Consider the following 24,943-nt stretch of genomic DNA (forward strand, 5'->3'; position numbering starts at 1 on the left):
GTCTAAATTCAAAAGAAGTTGGTTCTTTGTAAAAGGAGTAGTTAAAGCTATTCTTTGAAGAAAAAAACAGGAAGACTTGAATTCTCTTTGGAAGCCAGGGTATGTGCCTATGTGAAATGCTCATAGGTAGTGGGAAAGCGATTCCTTGTCTCCAGTCGTGTTTCTGGTATGATCTACAAAACCTAGTCAGTCTGTGAAATGCTGACTTGTGCACTGGATTCGACCCCAGCACTGTGGAGGGAAGGGAATGAAGGGAAGGGTAAGGAGAAAGGAACGGTGAAGCTCTCTCCACTGCAGTGGGTCAGCAGTTCCCAGGAGCTCAGCCAGCCATTACCCTTTTGTCACCCCTCTCCTCTCAAACTCTTCTTCCCAGTGACCCTTCTGACCATGATGTCTTATCTGCTGGGCTTAATTAGGGTCATTTCCTGAACATGAGTTAAGGCTTGTCACTGGGACATTGGTAGCTTCTCTGAAGAAAATAGCCCCTCTCCCACCACCTCTGGTTTTGTTGTTGTTGTTTTCTTCGAGACAGGGTTTCTCTATGTAGTTTTGGAACCTTTCCTGACTCGCTCTGTAGACCAGGCTGACCTCCAACTCAGAGATCCGCCTGTCTCTGCCTCCCGAGTGCTGGGATTAAAGGCATGTGCTACCACCACCTGGCCTCCCAGCACCTCTTAACGATGAGGGGAGAGCTTCATGAATTTCTTTCTCCCAGTCATGAATGAAATGATAATAGGCTCAACGAGGTCAGTTCAGTGCCATGTCATATGCAGAAGACACTGTTTGGCAGCACTCTTTCCCAGCCTCTGACAATTATATTTTTTTTTTTTCCCTCTGAGACAGGGTTTCTCTGTGTAGCTTTGAAGCCTATCCTAGAACTTTCTCTGTAGCCCAGGCTGGCCTGGAGATCAGCCTGCCTCTGCCTCCCGAGTGCTGGGATTAAAGGCATGTGCCACCATGCCCGGCAAGATTATATTTTTACCTTCCATCTTCTGTTATGTAATCTGACCCTTGGAAGAGGTGCTATAGCTGTCCCATTTAGGGACAGGGATTCCACAGTCACTTACTCGACACACTTTATCAGTTTTCGGGAAAGGCGTTACTTTTTTTGAAAAGTGGTTTTACATTCACAGCAGAACAGAACAGAAAGTCCGGTACTGTTTCCATATGTGCTAGCCCGGACACTGTGTAGCTTCCCACACTGTCAGTACCACTCCCCAGAATGTTGTGTTTTACAACTGATGAGCCTGTGTGGAAACATCCTTATCACCTAGTCCATGGTTTACAGTTTATATTAGGCTTACTTCTTGGTATTGTACATTGCTAGCACATAATAACATTTGTTGTCAGTATGTAACCTCATGGATAGTCCCACTGCCAAAGCAGTCAGCTGTGTTTTCTGAAACAACCCCTCTTCCCCAGCCCTGGGCAAGCACTGCTTTTGTTTGTTTTATTTAGGGGGTTTTGTTTTGTTACTTTGTCTTTGTAACCTTTTTTCAGGGTACCAGAGAGGAATCATTCACTGGGTAGCCTTTTCAGCCTGACCTCTTCTGCTTAGTAGTATGCATTTGTGGTCCCTCCATGTCCTCACATGGCTCACTGCTATTTTAGCCTGAATTATTCTAGCAAAGCCCAGTTTATCCAGTCATTTGTTCAAAGATAGTTGCCTTTGGGGTTTGACAATAATAAAGTGATGATGCACATTAGTGTGCAGGTTTTTATGTAGATATGTGAGATTTGGAGTCCTTGGGTTAAACATCAGGAGTATGATCACTGTATGGTAAAGTATGTTCAGTCTGTAAGGAGTCACCAGCTGTCTGCGTGGTGCTTGTGCTGTGTCAGCCTCCTGTTTTGATGCTTTGTTGTTAGGTGTATATATATTAGGCCTTATTATATCCTCATGGAGATTTGACTTTCTATCATTAAAGCAGTTTTCCTTGCTTTAAAGTCTCCTCTTTCTGAAACAAATATAGCTGCCCATGTTTTCTTTTGATTAATGTAGTCTTTCTACATAAATCCTAGTGCTGGGATTTCCGAAGTGTGCCACCATGCCCAACTTTTCCTATTGGTTTCTTTCTTTCTTTTCTTTTTTTCTACATGATGAAACATAGAGCATGAAATTTACCATCTTAACAGTGTGTGTGTGTGTGTGTGTGTGTGTGTGTGTGTGTGTGTGTGTGTGTGTGTGTGTGTATTTGCTGGGAATAGAATCCTGGGTTTTGTAAGTACTAAGCATATGTTCTTCATTGACCAAACTCTCAGCTCCTTAACTATATATAAATATACAGCTCAGTAGTACTGGATGCTGTTGTACAACCATTGCCATTATGTGACTTAAAATTCTTTGTGTCTTATAAAAAGCTGAAACTTTGTACCCACTAAAATAACTGTCCATTTCTCCTTCCCTAGCCTCTGACAGGCACCAATTCTCTTTTCTGTCTCTCTAATTTGCTCACTTTAGGAACCCCATAAAGTGGAATTAGACAACATTATATATATATACATTTTTGTAATTGGCTTATTTCATTATTGGCTTAATATCCTTAAGGGTCATCTACACTGTAGCATATGTCAGAATCTGCTTCCTATTCAGAGCTGAATAATAATAGTACTCCATTTTGTTGTACCACATTTCTTTATTCATTTGGAGTTGCTTCTGCCTTTTGGATATTGTGAGTGATGCTGCTGGTTCTGCATTACTAATCCCTAATCAAACAGGATTTGCAGATACTTTTTCCCGGGTTTTTTTTTGGTTGCTTTACTTAGTTGATAGTTGGTGTACAAAATGTCTAATTTTTATGAAGTGTGGTTTATCTGTTTTCTCTTTTGTAGCCTGGGCTTTGTTTGCTATGGAATCTGTAATAAGGTAGAGTCCAATATTCTGAAGGTTTTTTTTTATTTATGTTTTGCTTCCATTTAGGAGTTTTATGGTTTTGATTTTTTTTACACATTATAAGGCTATGCTGTCCCTTTCATTTTTTTTGTTAAGATTTTACTTTTTATTTATGTGTATGTGCATATGGATATGTGTATAGGTACCCACAGAGGCTAAAATAGGGCATTGGATTCCCTGAGTTATAGGCAGTTGTAAGGCACCTGACATGGGTGCTGAGAACTGACCTCTGGTTCTCTGCAAGAGCAGCATGTACTCTTTTTTTTTTTTTTGTTTTTTCGAGACAGGGTTTCTCTGTGTAGCTTTGCGCCTTTCCTGGAGCTCACTTGGTAGCCCAGGCTGGCCTGGAACTCACAGAGATCCGCCTGGCTCTGCCTCCCGAGTGCTGGGATTAAAGGCGTGAGCCACCAACGCCCGGCTCAAGCAGCATGTACTCTTAACCTCTGAGTCATCACTCCAGCCCACCTCCAAACCATTTCATTCTTTCTGCATATAGATACTGAGTTTTCTCAGCACTGTGGAAAAGACTGCCTTTCTCCTTTCAACAGCCTTAGCATCCTTGTTAAAGATCATTTGACCACACACATGATTTATTTCTAGGTCTTTCATCTATTTTTGTTTATTGCTCTGTCATTATGCCAGTATTACCTTGACAGAATTGCGGAGGCAGAAGAAAAGATAGCATTTCAACAACTTACGCTGGAAGAGTATATATAGCCATATACTAGAAATAAAAACAACCTCATTCATGTTTGATGCCATACATAAAAAATTAATTTTGCCGGGCGTTGGTGGCTCACGCCTTTAATCCCAGCACTCGGGAGGCAGAGCCAGGCGGATCTCTGTGAGTTCCAGGCCAGCCTGGGCTACCAAGTGAGCTCCAGGAAAGGCGCAAAGCTACACAGAGAAACCCTGTCTCGAAAAAACAAAAAACAAAACAAAACAAAACAAAAAATTAATTTCAAGTGATCATAGATTAAACAAAAAAAAAAACCTTAAGCAATAAAACTAATAAAAGAAAACTTGCATAATCTTATATTAAGATTTCTTGTGTATGACCTTTAAAGGAAGACCAGTAAGAGAAAAACTTCATAAATCCAGCTATATAAACATTTTAAATTGCTATTGCAAACAGAGGCAATATCTGTAATCACATATCTGGTAAGGACTTGCACCCAACAAAACTCAGCAAAACCACCCACTAAGGACCTGAGCAAGTAGACACAGCAGCAGAGGATGTCTGTGGACATGAGGGTGCTTGAGCTTCCGGTGCCACACCTGAGGGCTCTGGAACTAACATGTCTGCAATATCCTTGGCTCTAGAAAGAAGAGTAAGCTCAAGGCTAACTAGAGAAGTGTATAGAGAGGTGAATAGAGAGCTCTGTCTTTAGGAGCCAGAGCCACAGTAGGAAACCTGAACTGTGGTTGGTAAATTTCTAGAGGCTCAAACTGCACTGACGAGAGTTTAAAACTCCTGGAAGCCTAGTTAGTCATAGAGTTGGCACTGTTATATGAATTTTACCTAGAGCTTACACAGGGCGTCAGACTGTTAGAGACAGTTCTTGTCCTTCTGGCTAAAGGAAGCTCCATTGTCAAGTATGTCAGAGCACACTGTCCACCTTGACAGCAGTTGCCTTCAGAAGGAACTACACCTCACATCTAGTCTTTTCTGTTCTCATCTTATATGATGGATGTATTTACCACAGACCTAAGTGAGCAGTGACACATTTTACCTAATGTCTTTTTACCTGTGCAGAATCTTGCCTTGACATTTAGTCATTATGCTACTTGGGCTCCTCACTCTTAACAGTTCTCAGACTTCCTTTGTTTTTGGTAATCTTAACAGTTTTGAGGAGGAGCAGCTATGTGTTCTGTGATACAGACTCCTGTTGAAAAGTCTTCTGATGTAATTCCCATCACCATGTTTCTATTTGGAGTAGGGAGAAGTCCATAAAGATAAAGCTCATTTTTATCATGTGACAAAAGTATATATACACTTGGTGACAGTCAAAGAAACTTAACATTTTGGTTGTTGACCTTGATTACCTGCTGAAGTCACATTGATTTCTTAACAGTTCTGTAGTTAGGGTTGAGGAGTGGCTCATACATACCTAGGAAATTAATGTTTCATTTATTTTATTTATTTTTTTATGTTTGTTATTTTTAAAAAGAAAATAATCTCCGTCCCTAGAGCTACATCTTGCTGGTGGTAAGTCATTTGGAGTCTCACTGATGTCACAGTAGCCTGTCCTCATATGAGCACTTCTCTGTCTCTACTGCCGCCTGCCGAATGGTCATGAGCGTCCTGCACTGCTAGATCGGTTTCCCTCATGCTTACATAGCACACCTGTGTCCCTTCAGCTCAGTCCTTCAGAAAGAACAGTGTTCTGTGTTAACTGTCCCAGACTCCTGATCCGTCCCTCCTGAATCTCTTCAAGGCTCATGGTTGTCCTTACAGTTCGAGAATTGCATTTATCCAGCTCTTTAAAAATCTTATTCTGGCCAGGTCTGTTTTGGGTTTTCGTTTGTTTGTATGTGTGCATGTGTTGTACATGTATATACATATGACTAGAAGCCAACCCTAGTGTAGTTCCTCAGGAGCCATACCAGGTCTCTCAGTGGGATCTGGGGCTTACTGATTAGGCTGGAGTAGTTGGCTAATAAGCTCCAAGGATCTACCTATCTCTGCCCCAGCCCCTCTCCCAGCTAATGTTGGGATTACAAATGTGTACCATCACACTTAGCTTCGTTACATGGGTGTAGGAGTTGAACTCAAGTCCTTATATGCTTACACAACAAGCATATACCAACTAAACTATCTCCTCAGTCCCATATGTCATTTTTAGTTGGTGAATCCTTCATACCACTAAATTATTTCCTTCTCTTCCCACCCTACCCCCCCCCCCATCTCCCACAGTCTACTTCACATATATATCTGTGATAGTCATTATGAGCCACCAGATGCAGCTCTGCAGCCACTGGCTTTCCTATTGCTTCCTAGAGGAAGGTTGGAATGCCCTGGGGCTAAGTGGCAGGTCTTTTGTCTTTCTTACTTGGCTTCAATACACTATGGTTTAAGTGCTGAATGATGGTCTGCCCTCAGTGATTGTGTTAGCCTTCTAATTATACTGCTGTGACTTCACTTGGAACCATGGTGGTCTTTCCAAAATGCCACCCCCAAATCGGTTCCCAGTCACATTCAAATTAAAATTCAAGCAGCCTCCTTGGTTTGACTCACACAAGCTTCATTCTTTGACATTATTTTTCCTGAGTTCCTTCACTCCTCAGTTTTGCCAGCCTCCTCACTGTCTGTTGACTTTGCCTCTCAGGACCTTTGCCTGGAACTTCACTTCCATTTCCCTCCATTGGTTCAGATGGCACCTTCCATGTGGGGCAGCACCATGCTGCTCTAGCCCCTTGCCCAGGCTGTTTTCCTCTGGGTCACTTCAGTCTCATTATGCTGGCAGTGGCTCCTTTATAGCTGTCTGCCTCTCTCAATGGAATGTTGGCCTCTTGAAGGCAGGGCCTTGCTTCATTTAGGCTGAATTCACAGTTCCTGTAACAAGTAAGTATCTCTTCAATGTGGAGAATGGACTGTGAGTTTAAATGAGATAACCAGGGCAAGTCTCCAGATCAGGGATTGACGAGTCATGTCTTCACTTTCAAGTCTCATGGTCTTGTTTAGTTCCTTGGTTGTTTTAGCAGTTTGTGTAATTTGTTTCTTTCTGCTAGTGAAAATGGATTTTGTGGAAAAAAGCTCAGTATAACACTATTGTAAACTGTCTGTTCTAAATTCTCCTACTTTGACGTTGCCTTTCATGGTCTTTAACCTTGACTTTTAGAATACAATGTCTTTTGTGTTTGCTTGGCTGACTTATGTACGAACTCTCTTCCGGTGCCTTTCATCTCTGTGATATTAAGTCTAGTTCATAAGATGTCTCAGTGCTAAGGGCGTCAGGAGCCTTCAGCCCAAACTTGACTTCACTCTGCCAGAGGCCCTGCCTCTCCTGCTGGTGATGACTGTGACCTCATTCACATAAATAAGCTACACTGCCACCAAACATCTGAACTCTTTCCTTTGGAGCAGAATGAGCTTTTGTGTCTGAGAATCTGACTTCTTTGGTGTCTTCTCTTGAGGACTCTTTAATAAGATGGTTTCTAGCTTGTCCCTTTAGCTGGGAATTGGAAGGCACATTTAAAACTCTCCCATAGAGCCTAGTTCAGAAGGCCTGTGTGTCAGCAATCCCCAAACTTCCTTTGTTTCCCTCTGCGGTGGTTAGCTTTCACCTGTGTTTATCCTTTCTTTGTTCTGATTCTTTCCTTATATTTTACTGTTATTTAAAGTCAGTCAGTGTTCTTGTCTGTTACCTAAAAAGTCCTTTTTGAGGTAAGGCAAGACACCAAGGAAGCTTGTGCCTACTATTTTGTGCTGACAAAGTTACTGCTAAACTCCGTTAATGAAGTTTAATCATTGTTTGCTCAACTTTTTTAGGGGAAGTGATTTTGTTTTGTTTTTCATGGTTTACTTTTTTCTAGTGGGGGCGGAAAATAGCACTTTTCACACTATTGTGTGTATATGCAGGCAAAAACACTGGAATGCTGTACTGAATTACCTGCTTGGTAAATTTTAAGCTATTTTTTTTCCCTGAGTTGTTCATTATTTCTATATAGGAGGAAATGAGTCTCAACCAGAAAGCCAGGAAGACCCCCGGGAAGTACTTAAAAAAACATTGGAATTCTGCTTATCTAGGTAAGGCTTTTAGTAATTTTTCTAATGCCTAACATCTTTTGTAGTACACTGATTATTGGTTACATATGTGAGTTTTCATAGTAGTATGTTTATGAATAACTAATTTCATATCTGTCTATTCATCAAAAGTGCTGTAAAGAACTGGTGGTGACCCTCAGGCCAGGGATCCCCAAGAGTTTGCCTCAGATCCATTTTGGTAATGATTATCTAGGCTTCTGTTTCACTATGGATTCTTGCATATGCACAATATGCCATGAATCAGACTGCCATAGGGGCTTCAGATAAATGGCCAAAACACTGTTTAAGGGGCTGTTTTATTTATATAGTACTCACATTTAGGTACATTTAGGCTTTGTTTCCCTTAAATGACATTTTTGTTGTTGAAAAATATAGTAGAACTTTTAAGTTAGTAGACATGGGGGTGGGTTTGAGCATGGAAGTAGGTAACTGGCCACAAGTGAAGTCCCCTGCAGCTCTGAGGACATGTCTCATGAAGGTCTCAAAAAGACAAGAGGCCCTATTTAAGATGAAGGAACAGTCAATGCCTGGACCTTCTTCCTTCCTTCCTCTCATCACAGCTCAGTACAGTATTGAGTTTTAGCTCATGTCATGGTGTAAAAATGAAAGATCTTGTGCCAAAGTTGCAAAGCACAGCTCCCTGCTGTTCACACCCCAATAGCTACAAGTGTCCCCGGTCGTCATCTGAGATCTCAAGTGAGTTAGTCTCTTTGACTGAACTCTCTGACTGACCTTCACTGAGAGACACTGTGAGAAGGGCCTGGGAAACCCCTTACTGTATTTTAGTCTTGTGGTGTTTTTGAGACTTTGTGTGTTATATTACACAGTCTTTCTCATGAGAATTTGCAGGAAACATTTTCTTTGACTCAAATGCCAGGAAGCAGCGCATCTTGTCCTAATTGCTGGTGGAGTGGTGTACCTTCTGATCTGGCTAATGGTGCTGATCCTGTTTCCTTCTTGTTAGCTCTGGCTGCCTAGAGCCAGAGCCGATGCAGTGCCTTTAACATGTATCCAGACTGTATGGTGCATTTGGGCACTGACTTTCTCCTGGCCTTTTATATTTCCTGTAGCTTTCTTATTCATTTAGCTGGATTTCCTATTGTAAATATATATACACTTTTAATAAATTACTCAAATACTGTCCAGAACAAAAATGAGGCATAACTGTATCTTTCTTTGTTTTGTGTTTTGAGACAAGGTTTCTCTGTGTAGCTCTGGCTACCCTGGAACTTGCTCTGTAGACCAGACTGGCCTCCAATTAAGAGAGAGATCCACCTATGCCTGCCCTTCCAAGTGCTGAGATTAAAGGCATGTACCATCATGCCTGGCTATAACTGCATTTTAAACAAACTACTCCACTGGCTAATTTTGATTACATCAAGTGAGCAAATATCAGATGGAGTTTAGCTCTCACCCCAAAGCTATCCCACACCACATTCATGCCTCTGGTGAAACTTCTTTTAAAGAACTATTAGTTAAAAGAGTTTGCTCTCTTTCAACAGGGAGAATCTTGCTAGCGACATGTATCTTATATCCCAGATGGACAGTGATCAGTATGTGCCAATTACAACGGTAGCTAACCTTGACCATATCAAGAAACTCAGTACTGATGTGGATTTGATTGTTGAAGTGCTAAGATGTAAGTAGATGACAATTGGAAGTGCAAAGATTGTTGTCTTCATATTATCTGTCTTATTATGAGCCTTCTTTTCACCAGAAGCCTGAGATACTTTCTGGCCTCCTTTCTTTTCTGACCAGCTCTCTGTAACAGGAGCATTGATTGCCCCTGTAGCGAAACTTCAAGCAGATTATAGGCTAATTGAAAGAAAAGGAATCTTTTCATTAGAGATTTTATTTTAAAGACAGCTGCTAAATTATTGAAAGCTAAAATAAATAATGACATTTTTGAAGTCAAATATATTTGTTTAGCTACTAAATGGGCTTCTTCCCAACTAGTTGCTTAAGTTTTGATGAAATATTGCTGTGATTTTTCCTTAGCTACTGTGAATAAAGCTGTTTCTTGGAAAGTTGACACATAACATGAATGTTTAACTACTCCATAGTAAGTCTGCAGGCACTTCAGGGATACAAGTCTCTGTAAAGTGTTTCCTTTTGTATCAAAATTGTGGTTTATTTGTATCCTACTTGATGTTGGGGACCTCAGCACCTTTTCTAGTTTTTTGTTTTGTTTTGTTTTTCTAGATAGGGTTTCTCTGTGTAGTTTTGTTACCTGTCCTAGATCTCACTTTGTAGACCAGGATGGCCTTGAACTCACAGAGATCCACTGGGCTCTGCCTCCCAAGTGCTGAGATTAAAGGCCTGCACCACCAACACCCAGCTTGTTTATTTTTTTAAAAGAAAGAAAATAAATTTACTGTAGGAGTGATTGGCATAAAGTGCTGTATTTAAAGGTTGTAGCCGGTTAGTTTTGACACATGGGTACATGGGTGAAACATCACAACACTGAGGCTAAGGATGACTGCTCCTCCCAGACCTTTGCTGGCCTTGGGATGCTTTCTGTACAGACTTTGCTGTGATGTGTTGGTTTCCTTTAAATCAGACTATTATTCATTATAAAAATTCATTTTCTGTACTCAAGCTACAAATTCTAGGTGAGTGCCTTTTGCCCATTCCCTTCCTTGGAACCGCATGTATATGTGGTACAGCTGTAGTGGCTTCTTCACAGAGAATGTGGTGTGCAGTGTGCCACACAGGACAGCACATCCATATTGCTTACAAACGTTTGGATGATTAGACATTGCTGTGTCTGAATTAAAGTCTCATTTCTCTTAACAACCAGCCTGTGTGTGTGTGTGTGTGTGTGTGTGTGTGTGTGTGTGTGTCTATATTGTCCAGTCCCTGTGCATTGATGAGACAGTCATTTCAGAATATTTTTCTTGTGTGCATTGGACTTAACAGTAATATTAAAAGATTGATATCTTCCTTTAGAACTTAATTGGATTTAAAAGATGCTTTTAAAAATTTATCATGTGTGTGTTTGTGTGTGTGTGTGTGTATGATGGGGGGGGTGCCATGGTGTCACATGGAGGTCAGGGCAACATCTGCAATTGATTTTCCATGAGTTATGGGGATTGATCTCAAGTCAGTGGGCTTGAGCACCTTGTGCCTTTACCTGATTGAACGAACCATTTTGCCAACCTTTTAATTGGATTTTCTAGTCACAAGTAAGATTTTTTTCATTTTTTATCCTTACACCAAAAGCTGAAGAATTGGTAAGTGTAACTGTCAGTAGAAATTTGAAGCATTATATATATGACATTTCCCAAGGCAATAGTTTACTTTCCAGATTGCCATTTAGAATACAGACATGGGGAGTGTAGTTGGGTTTGATTCCATCCGATCTTTATCTGTCTATACTCTACTACACTAAGTCTCTTGGGTTATTCTTAGTATTACACCCCAATATCACTGATGAAAGTTGTCAAATTTTACTGTAGGAAGGAGAAAACCATGAGCCCTGTCTTTTAGTATTTGGTCTGTTTGATCTGTTTGATCTACAACTACCACCTCATTGTGTGTATATTTGGTAGTTCTTGCAGGACCTTTTAGATTTACATGTTCCTTCCTTCTGAAAATTTAACATACAAGATGGGTTTAAACAGTTCAGTAGTTGTGTTGGTTTTGAACCTTTTTTTGGTTTTTTCGAGACAGGGTTTCTCTGTGTTGTTTTGGTGCCTGTACTGGATCTCACTCTATAGACCGAGCGGGCCTCGAATTCACAGAAATCCGCCTGCCTCTGCCTCCTGAGTGCTGGGATTAAAGGCGTGTGCCACCAACACCTGGCTGGTTTTGAACATTTTAATAATTTGCCCTATGTCCAAGTTTCTCTGGTGTGTTTGTTAATGAGTGCTTATGTTCTCTTAGAGTATCATGTAATATATGTTGGGTAATAAGTGTTGACATCCTGTTGGGGTGTTATATAATGTGTGCTTTATCATTTTTTTCTCCTCTTCACAGCTTTACCTTTAGTCCAAGTGGACGAGAAGGGAGAGAAAGTAAGGCCAAACCAAAACCGGTGCATAGTAATATTGCGTGAAATATCTGAATCCACCCCTGTGGAAGTAAGTCATTCCTCTATTGGGGGCATCTGTTCATATATGTATTTCATCTGTTTTTGATAGGGCTTATTTGAGAAAAAAAATACACAAACACCTTTTCCCAGGATGTACACACTAATTATTACAGTGTTACTCACTTGTAGGAAGAAAAACTGTCATGCCTTTTGGTCTTAGGATTGCTCTGTATATTTAAATTTAAAAAGATAATAGGGTTTATATATTTCAATAGTTAGAAATTAAAAAATGAAATGGGTTTAGATATGTATTCCTTAAGAAATAAGAGTAAGCTGGGCGGTGGTGGCGCACGCCTTTAATCCCAGCACTCGGGAGGCAGAGGCAGGCGGATCTCTGTGAGTTCCAGAAAAGGCGCCAAGCTACACAGAGAAACCCTGTCTCGAAAAAACCAAAAAAAAAAAAAAAAAAGAAAAAGAAAAAGAAAAAAGAAATAAGAGTAATGGGTGGGTAGGGTGTATGATGTGGATCTTTATCATTTCACAGTTTGTTTTCTTTGCTTCTGTTGTTATTGTTTGTTTGGGCTTGGGGAGGTTGTTTGGGTTTTGTCTCTGTTGGATGATTGGTCTAGTTTGGGTTCTCTAGAGGCGAGGTCTCATTATGTAGTCCAGGCTGGCCTTTGACTCATGATCCTGCTGCCTCAGCCTCCTAAATGCTGGCATTATAGGTATGTGCCACCATGATTGGCCCTAATATTTACCATTTTTAGTGCTTTCAGGCATGTCCAGCCTGCAGCCCACCAGCTGCGTGCAGTATGTGGTAGCTAGGGATGCCATATGACCCATTTTAAACACATTGTTCTCTTCTAATCCACATTGTTTCTGCTGAAAAAATTCTGCCAGTTTTTTTTTTTTTCCTTTGTTCCTCTATATTGTACCTCTTTTTCTCTGGCTCTTAGAAGATTGTATCATTGGTTTAAGCAGTTTGATTATAGATTGTCTTCTGGCATAGCTTTGTAGTTTATCATTCTCAAGCTTTACCTTTCTGAGCATTTGAAATGGACATTCAGTAACTATTCTGGTGTACTTGTCTACCAATACTGTCATTTGTTTTATTTTAAGATGAATCTGATTAATCTTTCTCATTATAGCCCAACCTTTTCTATGTCTCTGTGTGATTGTTACTTCACTAGGTACTGAATAGTTTTGAATTCTAATTGATATTCTGAGATTCAGTTAAGATCCTTGGTAGTCCCAGCTACTCAAGACTAAGGCAGGAAGGGTTATTTAAGCCCAGGAGTCCAAGGCTATTCTGAGCCAAACAGCAAGATGCCCAGCTCCAAAACACAGGCAAGAAATTATTTGGTGCCAGTTTGGTTTCTGCACATTTGTGAAGTGGCTCGGAACAGCCTTCATATGGGGCACACTCTTGTTCACTTGCCTGCAGTTCTCTGAGTTAAGGATTCGCCACTCTGGCTGCTCAGTGAGCTGGCTATAGGGTTATTCTACCTGACCATTCTAGTTTTGTTTCTGGCCAGTGGCCTAGAGAGAACCGGCCCCAAAACTCTGGAGACTTGCCCATCCTGTGACCCGGAAACCCTGGGCATTATTGACCCACTCTATTCATGTTCTCTCAGGGAAGGCTCGCTCTCCTAGCCTACTGATGACAGGTGTCTGGAAAACCTTATAGCACATGTTTTATCTTTTTACTTTTTACTTGTGTTATTTGGGACTGTAAATCTAGTTCACCTTGGCCAGAAACAACAATTCAGTTAGTATTTTTGTTTTTCAAACTATCTTTTAAAATAAAATCATGTATTTATCAGCCTGCTGATAAAACAGTTTTCTTCCTCCCCCCTTGCCTCCCTCCCCTCCTCGTCCCCTCCTCTATCCTCTGCTGTTAAGGAGTCCTCTATCCCAGATGGCCCTGAACTCTTTATGTAGCTGAGGATGACCCTGAGCTTGATTGTTCTGATCCTCAGTTTATGTGGTATTGGGGATCAAACCCAGGGCTTCTTGTGTGCTAGGCAAAGCATGCTTCCAAGCCAGCACATCCCAGCCCCTACTGTTCAAGTTCCAGTTCCTTGTGAGTAGGGAGAGCTGTCAGTAATGACTTCTTGGTCTGTGGCATGTGATCCTGTGAGTGCTCCCTGCAGTGTTTCTGAAAGAAGGTTAGAGGTGCATCATAGCATGAGAGTAAATTTTCCTCCTAATTTGATGAGGACCAAAAGTAGCATAAGTGAGGACTAATTTCTAACTTCTTTGTTTCCTGTAGGAAGTAGAAGCACTATTTAAAGGAGATAATTTACCAAAATTTATAAACTGTGAATTTGCCTACAATGATAATTGGTTTATTACCTTTGAAACAGAAGCTGATGCACAGCAGGTAAGTGCATTTCTCTCCCAGCCTGTGAAGTACGTAGTTTACCATCAGTGCATAGCAGAAGTTAGGACATTGAGTTAAGGGCAGAGAACACTGACTGGGAGGAACCCACAGGTGTATTTCTGTAGCACTACTGAAAGCATGACACATTACTTCTTAAGTAATGTGTACTCTGAGTTAGCAGTCTCAAGTCATATCTGGTCTCACATCTGAGAAGAGAAAAATTTGTTTGCATGGGGAAATTTGTACCTAACTCTGACCTGTGAGGAGCATCCATTTTGTGGCAAGGTACTTTCAAAGGTATTGAGAAGTTTTGGGCTCTTAGAAGAGGTGTTTGATTTAGGGGAAACATACTAACAAGTATAAAATGTTAGAAATGTTAGATCAGAGGGTTAGAAGAAAAAACACAAAAACTTGAAAGGCCAGAAGGGAAGAAGCACTGTGCTTTGTGGCCTTGTGGCCTGCCTGGTGAATCTGGTAGGTGAGCATAGAGGAGCTTCTGCGTGAAGTGGGGGCTTGATAAAGATTTAATTTGCAGATAAACATGGAAGCTACATAGTAATAATGACTCGAATATTTCAATCTTTTCTTTCCTTTCAATCACTGCTTTCCCTGCACTACATAATCCCAGTTTCAAATTGGAATTAATATGAGGGAGGCAGTATTCCTTTTTTGTTTCTAGATCAGGAGTCTTAGCTTCTGGCTTGGGGATGCTCATGTGGTATTTATTAGTACTTAAAAAATTATATTTAAATATTTTGCAATAATTTGGGGTGCAGGTACCATAATAAGAATATTTTTAGGAATCTGTGTCTGAAAGAGGATCAGGAATCAATCACTCTTGGATCCTGTCAGCTGTAGTCAACCATACATATAATTATTTGAGCTGTGAGTTAACTTATAAAGTTAACAAAATGGTATTTTGGATGATTTTACCCCTAGGCTTACAAATACCTTCGAGAAGAAGTCAGAACTTTTCAAGGAAAGCCAATTAAGGTAAGCAAGACCACTTGCTTATAGCTTCTTTATTGTCTGATCAGCATTCTTCAATGTTCTAATTGGAACTTAAATGTCTCCAAACAGGCACGGATAAAAGCAAAGGCAATAGCGATAAACACATTTTTGCCAAAGAATGGATTTAGACCTCTGGACATGAACCTTTACACACAGCAACGTTATGCTACATCCTTTTACTTACCTCCAGTGTACAGTCCCCAGCAGCAGTTCCCTCTGTATGGCCTGATTGCCCCTCAGACGTGGTCAGCAACACATAGTTATCTCGATCCACCCTTGGTAAGCCTTTTTCTTTAGTTTTTTTAAATTTACATAACAGAGATTCACATTTTTAGATACTGTACTAGATACTTTGAAAGTTTAAAATCCTGGTCTAATAAGAGAGTCATGTGCCTACAGTTTGCTTAGTATCCAGATCTTGGGGTTATGGTATAGGTTTTAATTTAATTAGGCAATGAAGATAGAGTACTGTGCAATGAAAAACTTGGATGCTGTGATCTTTGCCTCTCCCCTCAGCTCCCACCCCTGCTGGCATTTCCTTTCTCTGAGACACGGTGCTGTAAAGACTCTACCAGTTAGAGTCTAACTGGTATCCTGAACAGACATGGTACATGACATGAGGAGGTCTATCTTAAAGAAAGAGGTATTTCAATAGGTTCCTCACAGTCTAGGAAAGCAGGATGAGTGCTGTCTGTCTCAAAAAACCATTTTGGTTCTCACACCCACCTTAGGATTAGGTAACATGGTTAATTTTTGGCCTTAGTTAAGGTCTGTGTTTGGAATCCTAAGTTTGTAATGAGTGTGGTCATTTTTCTCCAGCTTTGCTCTATGGATGCTAGGGAACTTGGGTTCTGGTTTGGAATCATTGATTTAGTGAGGTAGGACACAAGAAAATCAACCTTGTGTGGTAAATTCCTTGAAAGTGAGGTCCAGGTTATAAAGGGAGGGTTAATTCATGTCTGTAGGTTTATATAACAGATTTTGATGTAATAAAAGCTAAAAGAGTAGGATGCATAGAAGATAGTGGACAGAATGCAGAAATAAAGGTATTAACTTTGAAAGAGTTCGTGTCCAGGATGTGGCTATGGACCAGATCCGAGAACAAGTAGAGGGTGCTCAGGATCATGTGTCTGGGTGCTAGCCACCTGTCATGTAGAGACAATACCACTCACTGGCAGGCAAGCAGTGGAGGTATGGAAAAGAGGGAACTTGAGACAGAGTTGTTCAGACTTGGAAATAAATGTGGGTCCTGTTAGATACTGAAATATGAAGATAAATGTCTGTGAAAAAATGAGTATGCCCAGGAGCTGTTACTGCAAAAATAGGTACAAATAGAAAGTATCATTAAACGTAACAGCAAGGATTGATGAGCTATTTTTGTTGTTCCTTTATTGGGTTTTCTTGTGAACTTATGAGAAGGTCAAAGAAAGGAAGCTCTGTGGGTAGATTGTGTGCGCAAAAGCACCCAGGTCACTACAGATGAACTTTCATTTCTGAGTAGAGCAGATGCCTGGGGACAGGGGTGGTAAGTTGCCCTCTTGAGAGTCCCTAGACACATGGACTTTGACCTGGATCATGTAGAAAGTAATCTAGAATGTTTGAGTTAAGAAATGAGAGCATACTCCATTTTTAAAGGTGGTCACTCTCTAGGCATGTGCAGGATAAGCAGAGTTAGAAAGGAGTTCTCAGTGAGGCCCATAACACTCCCCTCCTGCTTCCCCAGTTCTAGAACCACTGCAATAATAAATGCTTGCTATATCAATACCTAAATTTCAAAATTATGTCGATCTTCAAAACTTTGAACTGGCCAGAGGAAAATCCAGGGAGACATAGGTAAAGACTGTGTAAGGAGGACTCCAGTGACTCAGGACACAACAGCAAGACTGGACAAACAGTATTCTGTCACATTTAAAAGCTACACAGCAAAGAAGCAATTGTCATGGTAGAGACAGCCTGTACTGGAAGAAAATCTTTACCATATTCATGCAGCAAAGGCTTAATACCTAAATACACAAGGAACTAAAAAATTCAACAGCAGAAGAACAAATACGGACAGACCACTGTGAAAGCAGAGCCAATGGGCCAGTGATGGGTTTCAGCACTTGCACAAGCCGGGAGGGCAGCACAAGTCTGAGCTTCAAAATGTGTGTGTCATTTAGAAAGAGATAACTGACTTTACGATCTCTATGACCTTCATATGTGTGCTGGGGCACATATACCCCCAATTATAGATTATATCTCTCATAATAGTAAAATTTTTAAGAAGAAATACAACATATGACCAATTTATATATAAATGAAAAATTGCTCAACTTTCTTAACCATGAAATAAATGCAAGTAAAAACTTACATTGAGATTCCATCTATCATAAAGGAGATAAATGGCATGCTGACATACTGGTGAGGGTGCAGGGAAAAAGGATTCCTTGTACATAGTTGCTGGGGATGTAAATTAGTTTAGCTACTATGGAAATCAGTATGTAGATTCTGCAAAAATAAATAAATAAATAAATGAATGAATGAATGTTGAACTGTCATAGAACCTAGTTATAACACTGATGGCATACATCCAGTGGAATAAAAATCTACAAAGATATCCACACATTTATCTTCATTGTAGCACTATACACAGTGGCCAGGTTTGAGAATCCCCTTAGGTGCCTGTCGGTGAGTGAGTAGGTGAAGGGTGTGTGTATAGATTAGATATAGATATAGATATACACACAATGGAATATTATTCAGACATAAAGAAGAACAAAATCACATTATTTGCAGGAAAATGGATGGATCATCACATTAAGCAAAATAATGCTAGACTCAGACAAATGCCATGTGTTTTCTCTCATATATGTGGGATATAAAGGTCTTTTTTTCTTTAAAGACATGAAAATGGAAGGAATTCTAGTTTGGAGGGAGGGACCAGCATGGGAAGGAGGGGAAGAAGAGGTGAAGGAAGGTAAGGTGGATATGACTGAGTACAATGTGTACATAGATGAGAATGCACAGTGAAGCCCTTTATGTTGCACAGGTATACAAGCTGATAGGAGAAGGAAACGAGACACCTGTCACTTTGAGTGAATTCTAATGGGATGGAATCATGCTTTTAAAAATAGTGTACTTTCTATGAACACAGACTCTTGGCTGTAGTGTTCTTCCCAGAAGCTTCAGAAGAGATCTGTAGAGGAACTCTGCCCATGAACCTCTTCCTGGTAGTGCTCTTCCCCACACGAAGCTACAGTGGGTCACTCTGTCACCCTCCGTCACTAGATGCCTCTTTTAGAATCCTAGGTCAGCCACTGCCTGTTGTTTACATTCAGGCCCTGCCATCCAGGCCCTTTTCTGAGATATGCATTACATAAAATTACGAATTTAAACTAATCTTTTGGTCTTGCCACTTTTGTTTGTTTTTTGAGACAGGGTTTCTCTGTGTAGCCTTGGTTGTCTTGGCACTTACTCTGTAAACCAGGCTGGCCTTAAACTCAGAGATCTACGTGCCTCTGCTGGGATTAAAGGTGTGGGCAACCACCACCTGGCTGATTTTATCAGATTTTAAGTTTCCAAAGCTTTGATTTGAATTAAGTGACTTTTCTAGTGTGTTGTATTTTTTGCCTTAATTTTTAAGTTAGCCAACAAGGTGTAATGGGTTTTATATTGCATTTTGGTGCATGTATATTATTATACTGTGTTCTCATTAATCCCTCTTCTCCACTGCACCACCACCACCATCACCACCTCTTTCTGCCCTCTAGCTGGTTCTCTTCCTTCCCTCAGATTGTCTCACCTGCTTTGTGTTAGCATGTTAAGACTCCTTTTCCCTCTTAAAGCCCTTCCTCCTCTCATGAGCTCCCTTCTCGTTTCATGGTCTCTTTTCCCTGCATCTACCTACTACCCCACCCCCAAATCCAGATTCCAAATATTAAAGAAAACACAGTTTTTAGCTTTCTAAGTTTGGCTTGCTTCATTTAATAGGATAGTTCCATTTCCTGGCTGTTATGAATAGAGCAACAATAAACATGGATGTGTAATAAGTGATCCAAGAGTGATAAGCTGGATCATGTGGTACTTCTGTTTTTAGTTTTTTTGAGAGACCTCCAGGCTGATTTCCATCTGTCTTTCCACTAGCAGTTAATTAGAGCTCCTCTTTCCTCCTGTCCTCACAGCACTTGTCTTGGCGGTAGCCCTTCTGACCAGGGACTGAGAGAAGCCCAGTTTTTGCGTTTCCCTGTGGCTGAGGCTGCTGGGTGGTCTTAAGCATTTACTGGCCATCTGTGTCTCCTCTCAGAACTGAGTGTCCAGTTCATTAGCCCATTTATTAGCTGGATGGTTTGAGGTTGGCTTTAATTTTAGATTTCTTCAAATATTTGAAATTTTAATCCCCTGCCTGTCTTGTAATTGGGAAAGATTTTTTTAAAAAAAAAAAAGATGTATACAGTGTTCTGCCTGCATTCATGCCTTCACACCAGAGGAGGGCACCAAATCTCATTATAGATGGTTGTGAGCCACCATGTGGTTGCTGGGAAATGAACTCAGGACCTCTAGAAGAGCTGTCCTTGCTCTTAACCTCTGAGCTATCTCTCTAGCCCCTGGGAAAGATTTTTTAAGCAGTGTAATTTTTGTGGACTGTAGAGTTTGTCAAGGATCTTTTCAATGTTTTCCTTTTGTCGCTTCACTTTGTAGTCAGGGAATGGAATGCCAGCTCTAATACCCACTTGAAATTAGAGCTTCCAGCTAATGCTAAAGAGAACTGCTTGAGTTCTCCCTCCCTGTCCCTTTCCAGTTGTTCAGCTGTGCAGGAACCTGTACTCACTCTTTCAGTTTAGTGAAAAGTCAGGGTAGGGGCTGGAAGGCCCCAGGCAACTAAGTGCCTTGAAAGTAATGTCATTTATTTAGAGAATATTTGAAACCATATGCTCCAGAGGCCAGAAAATTAGTGATCTTACCCTTCCATCTTGTAATTATTATTGTTATTATTATTATTTTGTGCCCGTATGCAACAGCAAGAATGTGGATCCGTTCTCTCTTTCCACCTTTATGTGGGTTCCAGGGATCGAACTCTGGTCACTAGGCTTGTGTAGCAAGTGCGTTTACCCCTGGGCCATCTTTTTAAATAATTGTTTCAACATGTAGAGCAGGCTGGCCTCGAACTCATACATCTGTGTGCCTCTGGCTCCCAAGTGCTGGGATTAAAAGCATTCAAACACTACTGCCTGGAAACACTGATTTTTTTTTTTTAAAGTGTGTGTATGTACACATGTGCAAACTGCACACATGCCAGGACAGGTCAGAGGTGTGCATAGGTCAGAGAACAGGATAGCTCTCAGGAGGATTCCTCTGGCGGCATCCAAGTGTTAAACTCCAGTGGTGAGATCTATGCACTGGGGCCACAGAGCCCTCCTCACTGAGTTGTACCAAGATTTTAAAAACCATTGAGTGGTAATTAAAATCCTACTTAAGCTTTTAAACTTTTTTTTTTTTTTTTTTTTTTTTTCTCGTGACAGGGTTTCTCTGTGTAGCTTTGTGCCTTTCCTGGAACTCGCTTTGGAGACCAGGCTGGCCTTGAACTCACAGAGATCCACCTGCCTCTGCCTCCCGAGTGCTGGGATTAAAGGCGTGCGCCACCACTGCCCGGCTAAACTTTTTAAAAAGTACATTTAGCTCATATTTTAAGGTCATTATGGGCTGTTCTAATTTTCTTCTAAACTTTATATTTATATGTTCTGTACCACTTTAAAGTACTTGGAAAAATTTTTGTAGTCTAAAAAATAGGATGCTGTTTACAGCGAGTCTTGTATGAAAGTAAACAAGAGAGAGAGACAGACAGACAGACAGACATCTCTGCCAAAGGCTGTGAGGGTGACATAGGCATGGTTAAGAGTGTATGAGAATTCCTACAAGTGGGCACTTTGAAATTTGTTAAGGTTATTCAGAATAAAGGATCACCCACTTCTTGCCAGACTGAAGGTAGTTATACTAGTAGTAATAACTTAACTTTAAGCGTCATCAGGCAATGCCTATATTCAGGATTCCCATGCCATCTGGGGCCATGGAGTTCACACCTCTGGCAAGAGGAAGACATTATCTGGTTTACCCAAGATACAATTGTAAATCCAATTGAATTGTCTCATGTCTCGTGTTTTACATACTTGTTTTCTGTTAATGAATCCAGGTAACTCCATTTCCAAGTACTGGATTTATAAATGGGTTTACATCTCCGACCTTCAAACCTACAGCGTCTCCTCTGACATCACTCAGACAGTATCCTCCTAGAAGCAGGCAAGTTCCATGGTGTTTCTGATGCTCACGAGCTTCATTTTCACTGTCCCAGGTTATCTGTAATGAGAGATCTGTGTAACCACTAAGAATGCTCATCAGAGATGAAACTTAAAACTGTAATCTATATAAAGACTACACCCCAAAGCTGGCTGCCAGGAGTAAGGAAGAGATTCTCTTCAGAGAAGGCTTTGGGGGCAACTTTTACCATGTGTTCATTAAGTAGGAAGCAGATCTTGACACATTTCACATTAGCATGCTCATTCTGTACTCCTTGATTGTGTTATAACTCAGCGTATACAAACATCTCATTTGCAGGAATCCTAGTAAGTCTCATCTGCGCCATGCGATTCCTAGTACAGAGAGAGGGCCCGGGCTGCTAGAAAGTCCTTCAATATTTAACTTCACTGCAGATCGATTAATTAATGGCGTCCGGAGCCCACAGACGAGGCAAGCAGGGCAAACTAGAACACGAATACAGAACCCTTCAGCTTATGCCAAGAGAGAGATTGGAACTGGGCGTGTGGAGCCAAGTAGTCTTGAATCCTCTCCTGGTTTAGGGAGAGGAAGGTAAGTCACATGCATATTTTGTCAAGCAGATATTATGTACCTATCATGAACTACTAATACTTTGCATTTTAATTTAGATGTTTTCTAATATCCTAATTCATTTCAGAAAAATCAAGCTGTAAACATCAAAGGTTTCCCTTAATTCTTCAGGAATGTTGTTGGTTTTAGAGCAGAGACTTAAATGTGGTTTTTGTTTTTGTTTTTTGTTTTCTTAAAAACATGACATATTCTTTCATAACACTACAGCTGGCATGTAAGAGCTGTCCAGTGTCTAACCTCTGCTTGTCCTGACTACAGTCTCACCTTGGAGTTAGCCCTGGCCCTCTAGGTCGCTGGTCTTGGTAGAGGTGGCCTCCAAGGTGTGTTCCCCCAGGTTCCTGTTCTTGCTTCTTTACAGCTGGTAGTAAGGAGGGTTGAGCATGTAGGTCAGCTGTAGAGTGCATGCCTAGTATACAAAGTCCTGGATCAACGCCTAGTGCTCCACAAAAATCAAATGAAGTGGGATTGCACTGGCAACAGGCTGTAGTTGGCAGATACAAGAGTTTGGTAGCCTGACAAACCAACATTGAAATTCCATTTCTGCTAAACTTACTTATAAACCAAAGCTGCTGTTGTGAGCCAGTGCCTTTGGTCACAGTATTTCCGTCCTCAGGCAGGTAGTTCTTAGAGTCTTGGTGTTTCTTGTCATTCCCTGGGGTCCTTCCCATACACTGTGAATGTAAACTACTGTGCTTCCATTTCTTCTCCCTGTGACCTCTAGTGCAGTTTCTTCTTTCTTGATCACTGTCTTGTCTTCGGCCGTTTATACCTCCTCTACAGAGATGACATTAGAAGACATAGGTGGGTCTCAGTGTTTGCACCCTACCCAGTGTTGAGGGCCACTTGCTAATGGGATGAAGCCTGTCAGGATCTTCCTCGGACAAACGCTGAGCAAGAACCTCAGCCTATCCAGGTTTTTTCCCTTTAACCTACCTTGAAAATTTTAAGTGGGGGCAGGGGGAAGTCCTCAGTTTTCCATACATAAATATACAGCATGATTAGTTGAATCATTGAGATTATTGAAACTCAAAATGTTGATTCCTCTTTCTGGGTACAGAACAAAGGCACATCCCCCAAGATATGGCAGGTTTGGGTCTAGACCACCCCAATAAAGCAGGTATCACAGCAAAGTGAGTGACTTGGGGTGCTAAAGGTTGGGTTGGGTGTGCAGTGCCCAAGAATAAGACACTAGTGTCTTTTTTTCTTTGTTTTACAAAGCATGTGCTGCTGTTTAGTTTACTCACAGAAAGCTCTCCTCCCCTGCTGCTGTCTAATCACCAGTTAAAGTTTCAACCTTTTGTTGTCCATCCACACCATCGGCAAGACCTGGGTCAGCAGTAGATCTGTCTCAAGAAACCATCTTTTCTCTGATCTGTATGAAACAGCTTCTCAGCCATTGAAGGGGAATGAGGTCACAGTCAGAAAGCTCTTGAGGCTCACTGAAGCCCAAACTCCTGTAACTGTTGCTGTCTTGACCTCTTCCCATTGATCACAGGCGTTTTAGCAGCACCTGAAGTGTGGGTCCTTTCCAGAAGGCAGTCAGTTGACTTTGTTTTTCAGAAGGATCACTGTTGTCCATGAAATGTAGTTTCCTATTTGTGTGCAGGGTAAATAGGCTACATGCATCATGTTATCAACTTTGGGTCTTGCTTCTCAAGTCCCATGCACCTTCATTTTGGGGACAGTGTCTCTTATGGAACTAGAGCTCACCAGTTAGGCTGGTTGACTCCAGGGTTCCCCTTTCCTGAATACCCCAACACTGGGATTGTAAGCATGCCCACTTGGCAGTTTTATTTTTGAGAGTCTATGATGTTTCTCTAAAGTTCTTATGTGTGTACAGACATACATACGTGTTTGGATGATGCACGTGTCGAGGCCAGAAACACTGCTAGCCATCTTCTTCTATTACTTTCCACCTTGTTTTTTGAAACGGGGTCTCTCACTGTACCTGGAGTTGACAACTAGGCAGATTTTGCTGGCCACTGAGCTCCAGGGATCTATTTCTGTTGTTCCCTGTGCATACTGTGGCTATAGATGCAGCCATGGCACCTGGCTTTTATGTGCCCTAGAGATCCAAGCTCAGGTCCTCATCCTTGCATGACAGGCAGTTTACAAACTAAGCATCTCAGTCCCAGTGCCTAGCTTTTAAAAAGGTGAGATCCCAGGCTCTAACTCAGTTTTCATGCTTGAGCGGCAGGCATTTTATGACTATCTCTCCAGCCCCTATGAAGTATGCTTCTTAAACAGTGGGGCCTAAAAGTTGAAATGAGTTTTTGACCCATAACTGCAGAATGCATATTGTGTTAGTTTTTGTGAACATGCTATTAATCTTGTTATGTATTTCCATCAGAGCTCTTGAATGGCCAGATGCATTGGCATCAAATAATAATAATGTGGTCCTCAGCTCCGGGGGGTGGAGGGGTGGGGGGGAGATAATAATAATAATCTGAAAGAATCTTTCCCTTGAGTAACACATTTTCAGTACGCTCTTAAAACATTCAGTAACCATGTCATAATAGTCACCAGCTACAGTAGTCCTGGTAGAGAGTCAGCCAATCTATTAAAGCTAGTCATTGTTAAGTCCTAGATTGTGTCTTCTTTCAGTGGGAAACTATTTGACTTGGGGAAATCGCTGGGTCTTCTGGGTAGCTCACTGCAGCCTCTGCTGCAGTGCCCGCTACTTCACTTGTGCTTTGGTGTAACAAAAGTACTTCTTTCCTGAATGTCATGTGCCAACCGCTGTCAGCATCTACAACTTCCTTGCCTCTCTTAACCCTCACAGGGTTAAAAAGAGGGAACCTGCTAGCCATTGGACTTGGTCTCCAAGAATACTGTGGCTGGTTTGGTCTTCTGTGTGGGTCCCTGGAACATCCTCTCTACGAACAGGAAGGTCACCTGGCTCTCTTGTCATCTACGTATTCACTGGCTGATAGTGTGACAGGTGTTCAGCTTCTCTCTGCCTCTGACATGTCTTCT

At 41.2% G+C, this 24,943-nt stretch overlaps 1 protein-coding gene across 5 annotated transcripts in view; it reads left to right on the forward strand.

The window, feature by feature from the left end:
* The window catches only part of Larp4b (La ribonucleoprotein 4B), an 85,997-nt gene that overhangs the window by 47,455 nt on the left and 13,599 nt on the right, over positions 1 to 24,943 (forward strand). For 3 of the 5 annotated variants that reach the window (XM_076572885.1, XM_076572884.1, XM_006980178.4), the window contains 8 exons: positions 7,565 to 7,643; positions 9,164 to 9,300; positions 11,640 to 11,743; positions 13,967 to 14,077; positions 15,017 to 15,070; positions 15,158 to 15,367; positions 21,255 to 21,361; positions 21,677 to 21,928. In XM_076572885.1, the coding sequence (XP_076429000.1) occupies positions 7,565 to 7,643; positions 9,164 to 9,300; positions 11,640 to 11,743; positions 13,967 to 14,077; positions 15,017 to 15,070; positions 15,158 to 15,367; positions 21,255 to 21,361; positions 21,677 to 21,928 (1,054 nt within the window). The remainder of the gene's footprint in view (positions 1 to 7,564; positions 7,644 to 9,163; positions 9,301 to 11,639; positions 11,744 to 13,966; positions 14,078 to 15,016; positions 15,071 to 15,157; positions 15,368 to 21,254; positions 21,362 to 21,676; positions 21,929 to 24,943) is intronic. The other 2 variants (XM_076572886.1, XM_076572882.1) reach the window with 1 other exon arrangement.

This window comes from Peromyscus maniculatus, chromosome 5 (assembly GCF_049852395.1).
Source record: "Peromyscus maniculatus bairdii isolate BWxNUB_F1_BW_parent chromosome 5, HU_Pman_BW_mat_3.1, whole genome shotgun sequence".
Classification (NCBI taxonomy): Eukaryota; Metazoa; Chordata; class Mammalia; order Rodentia; family Cricetidae; genus Peromyscus; species Peromyscus maniculatus.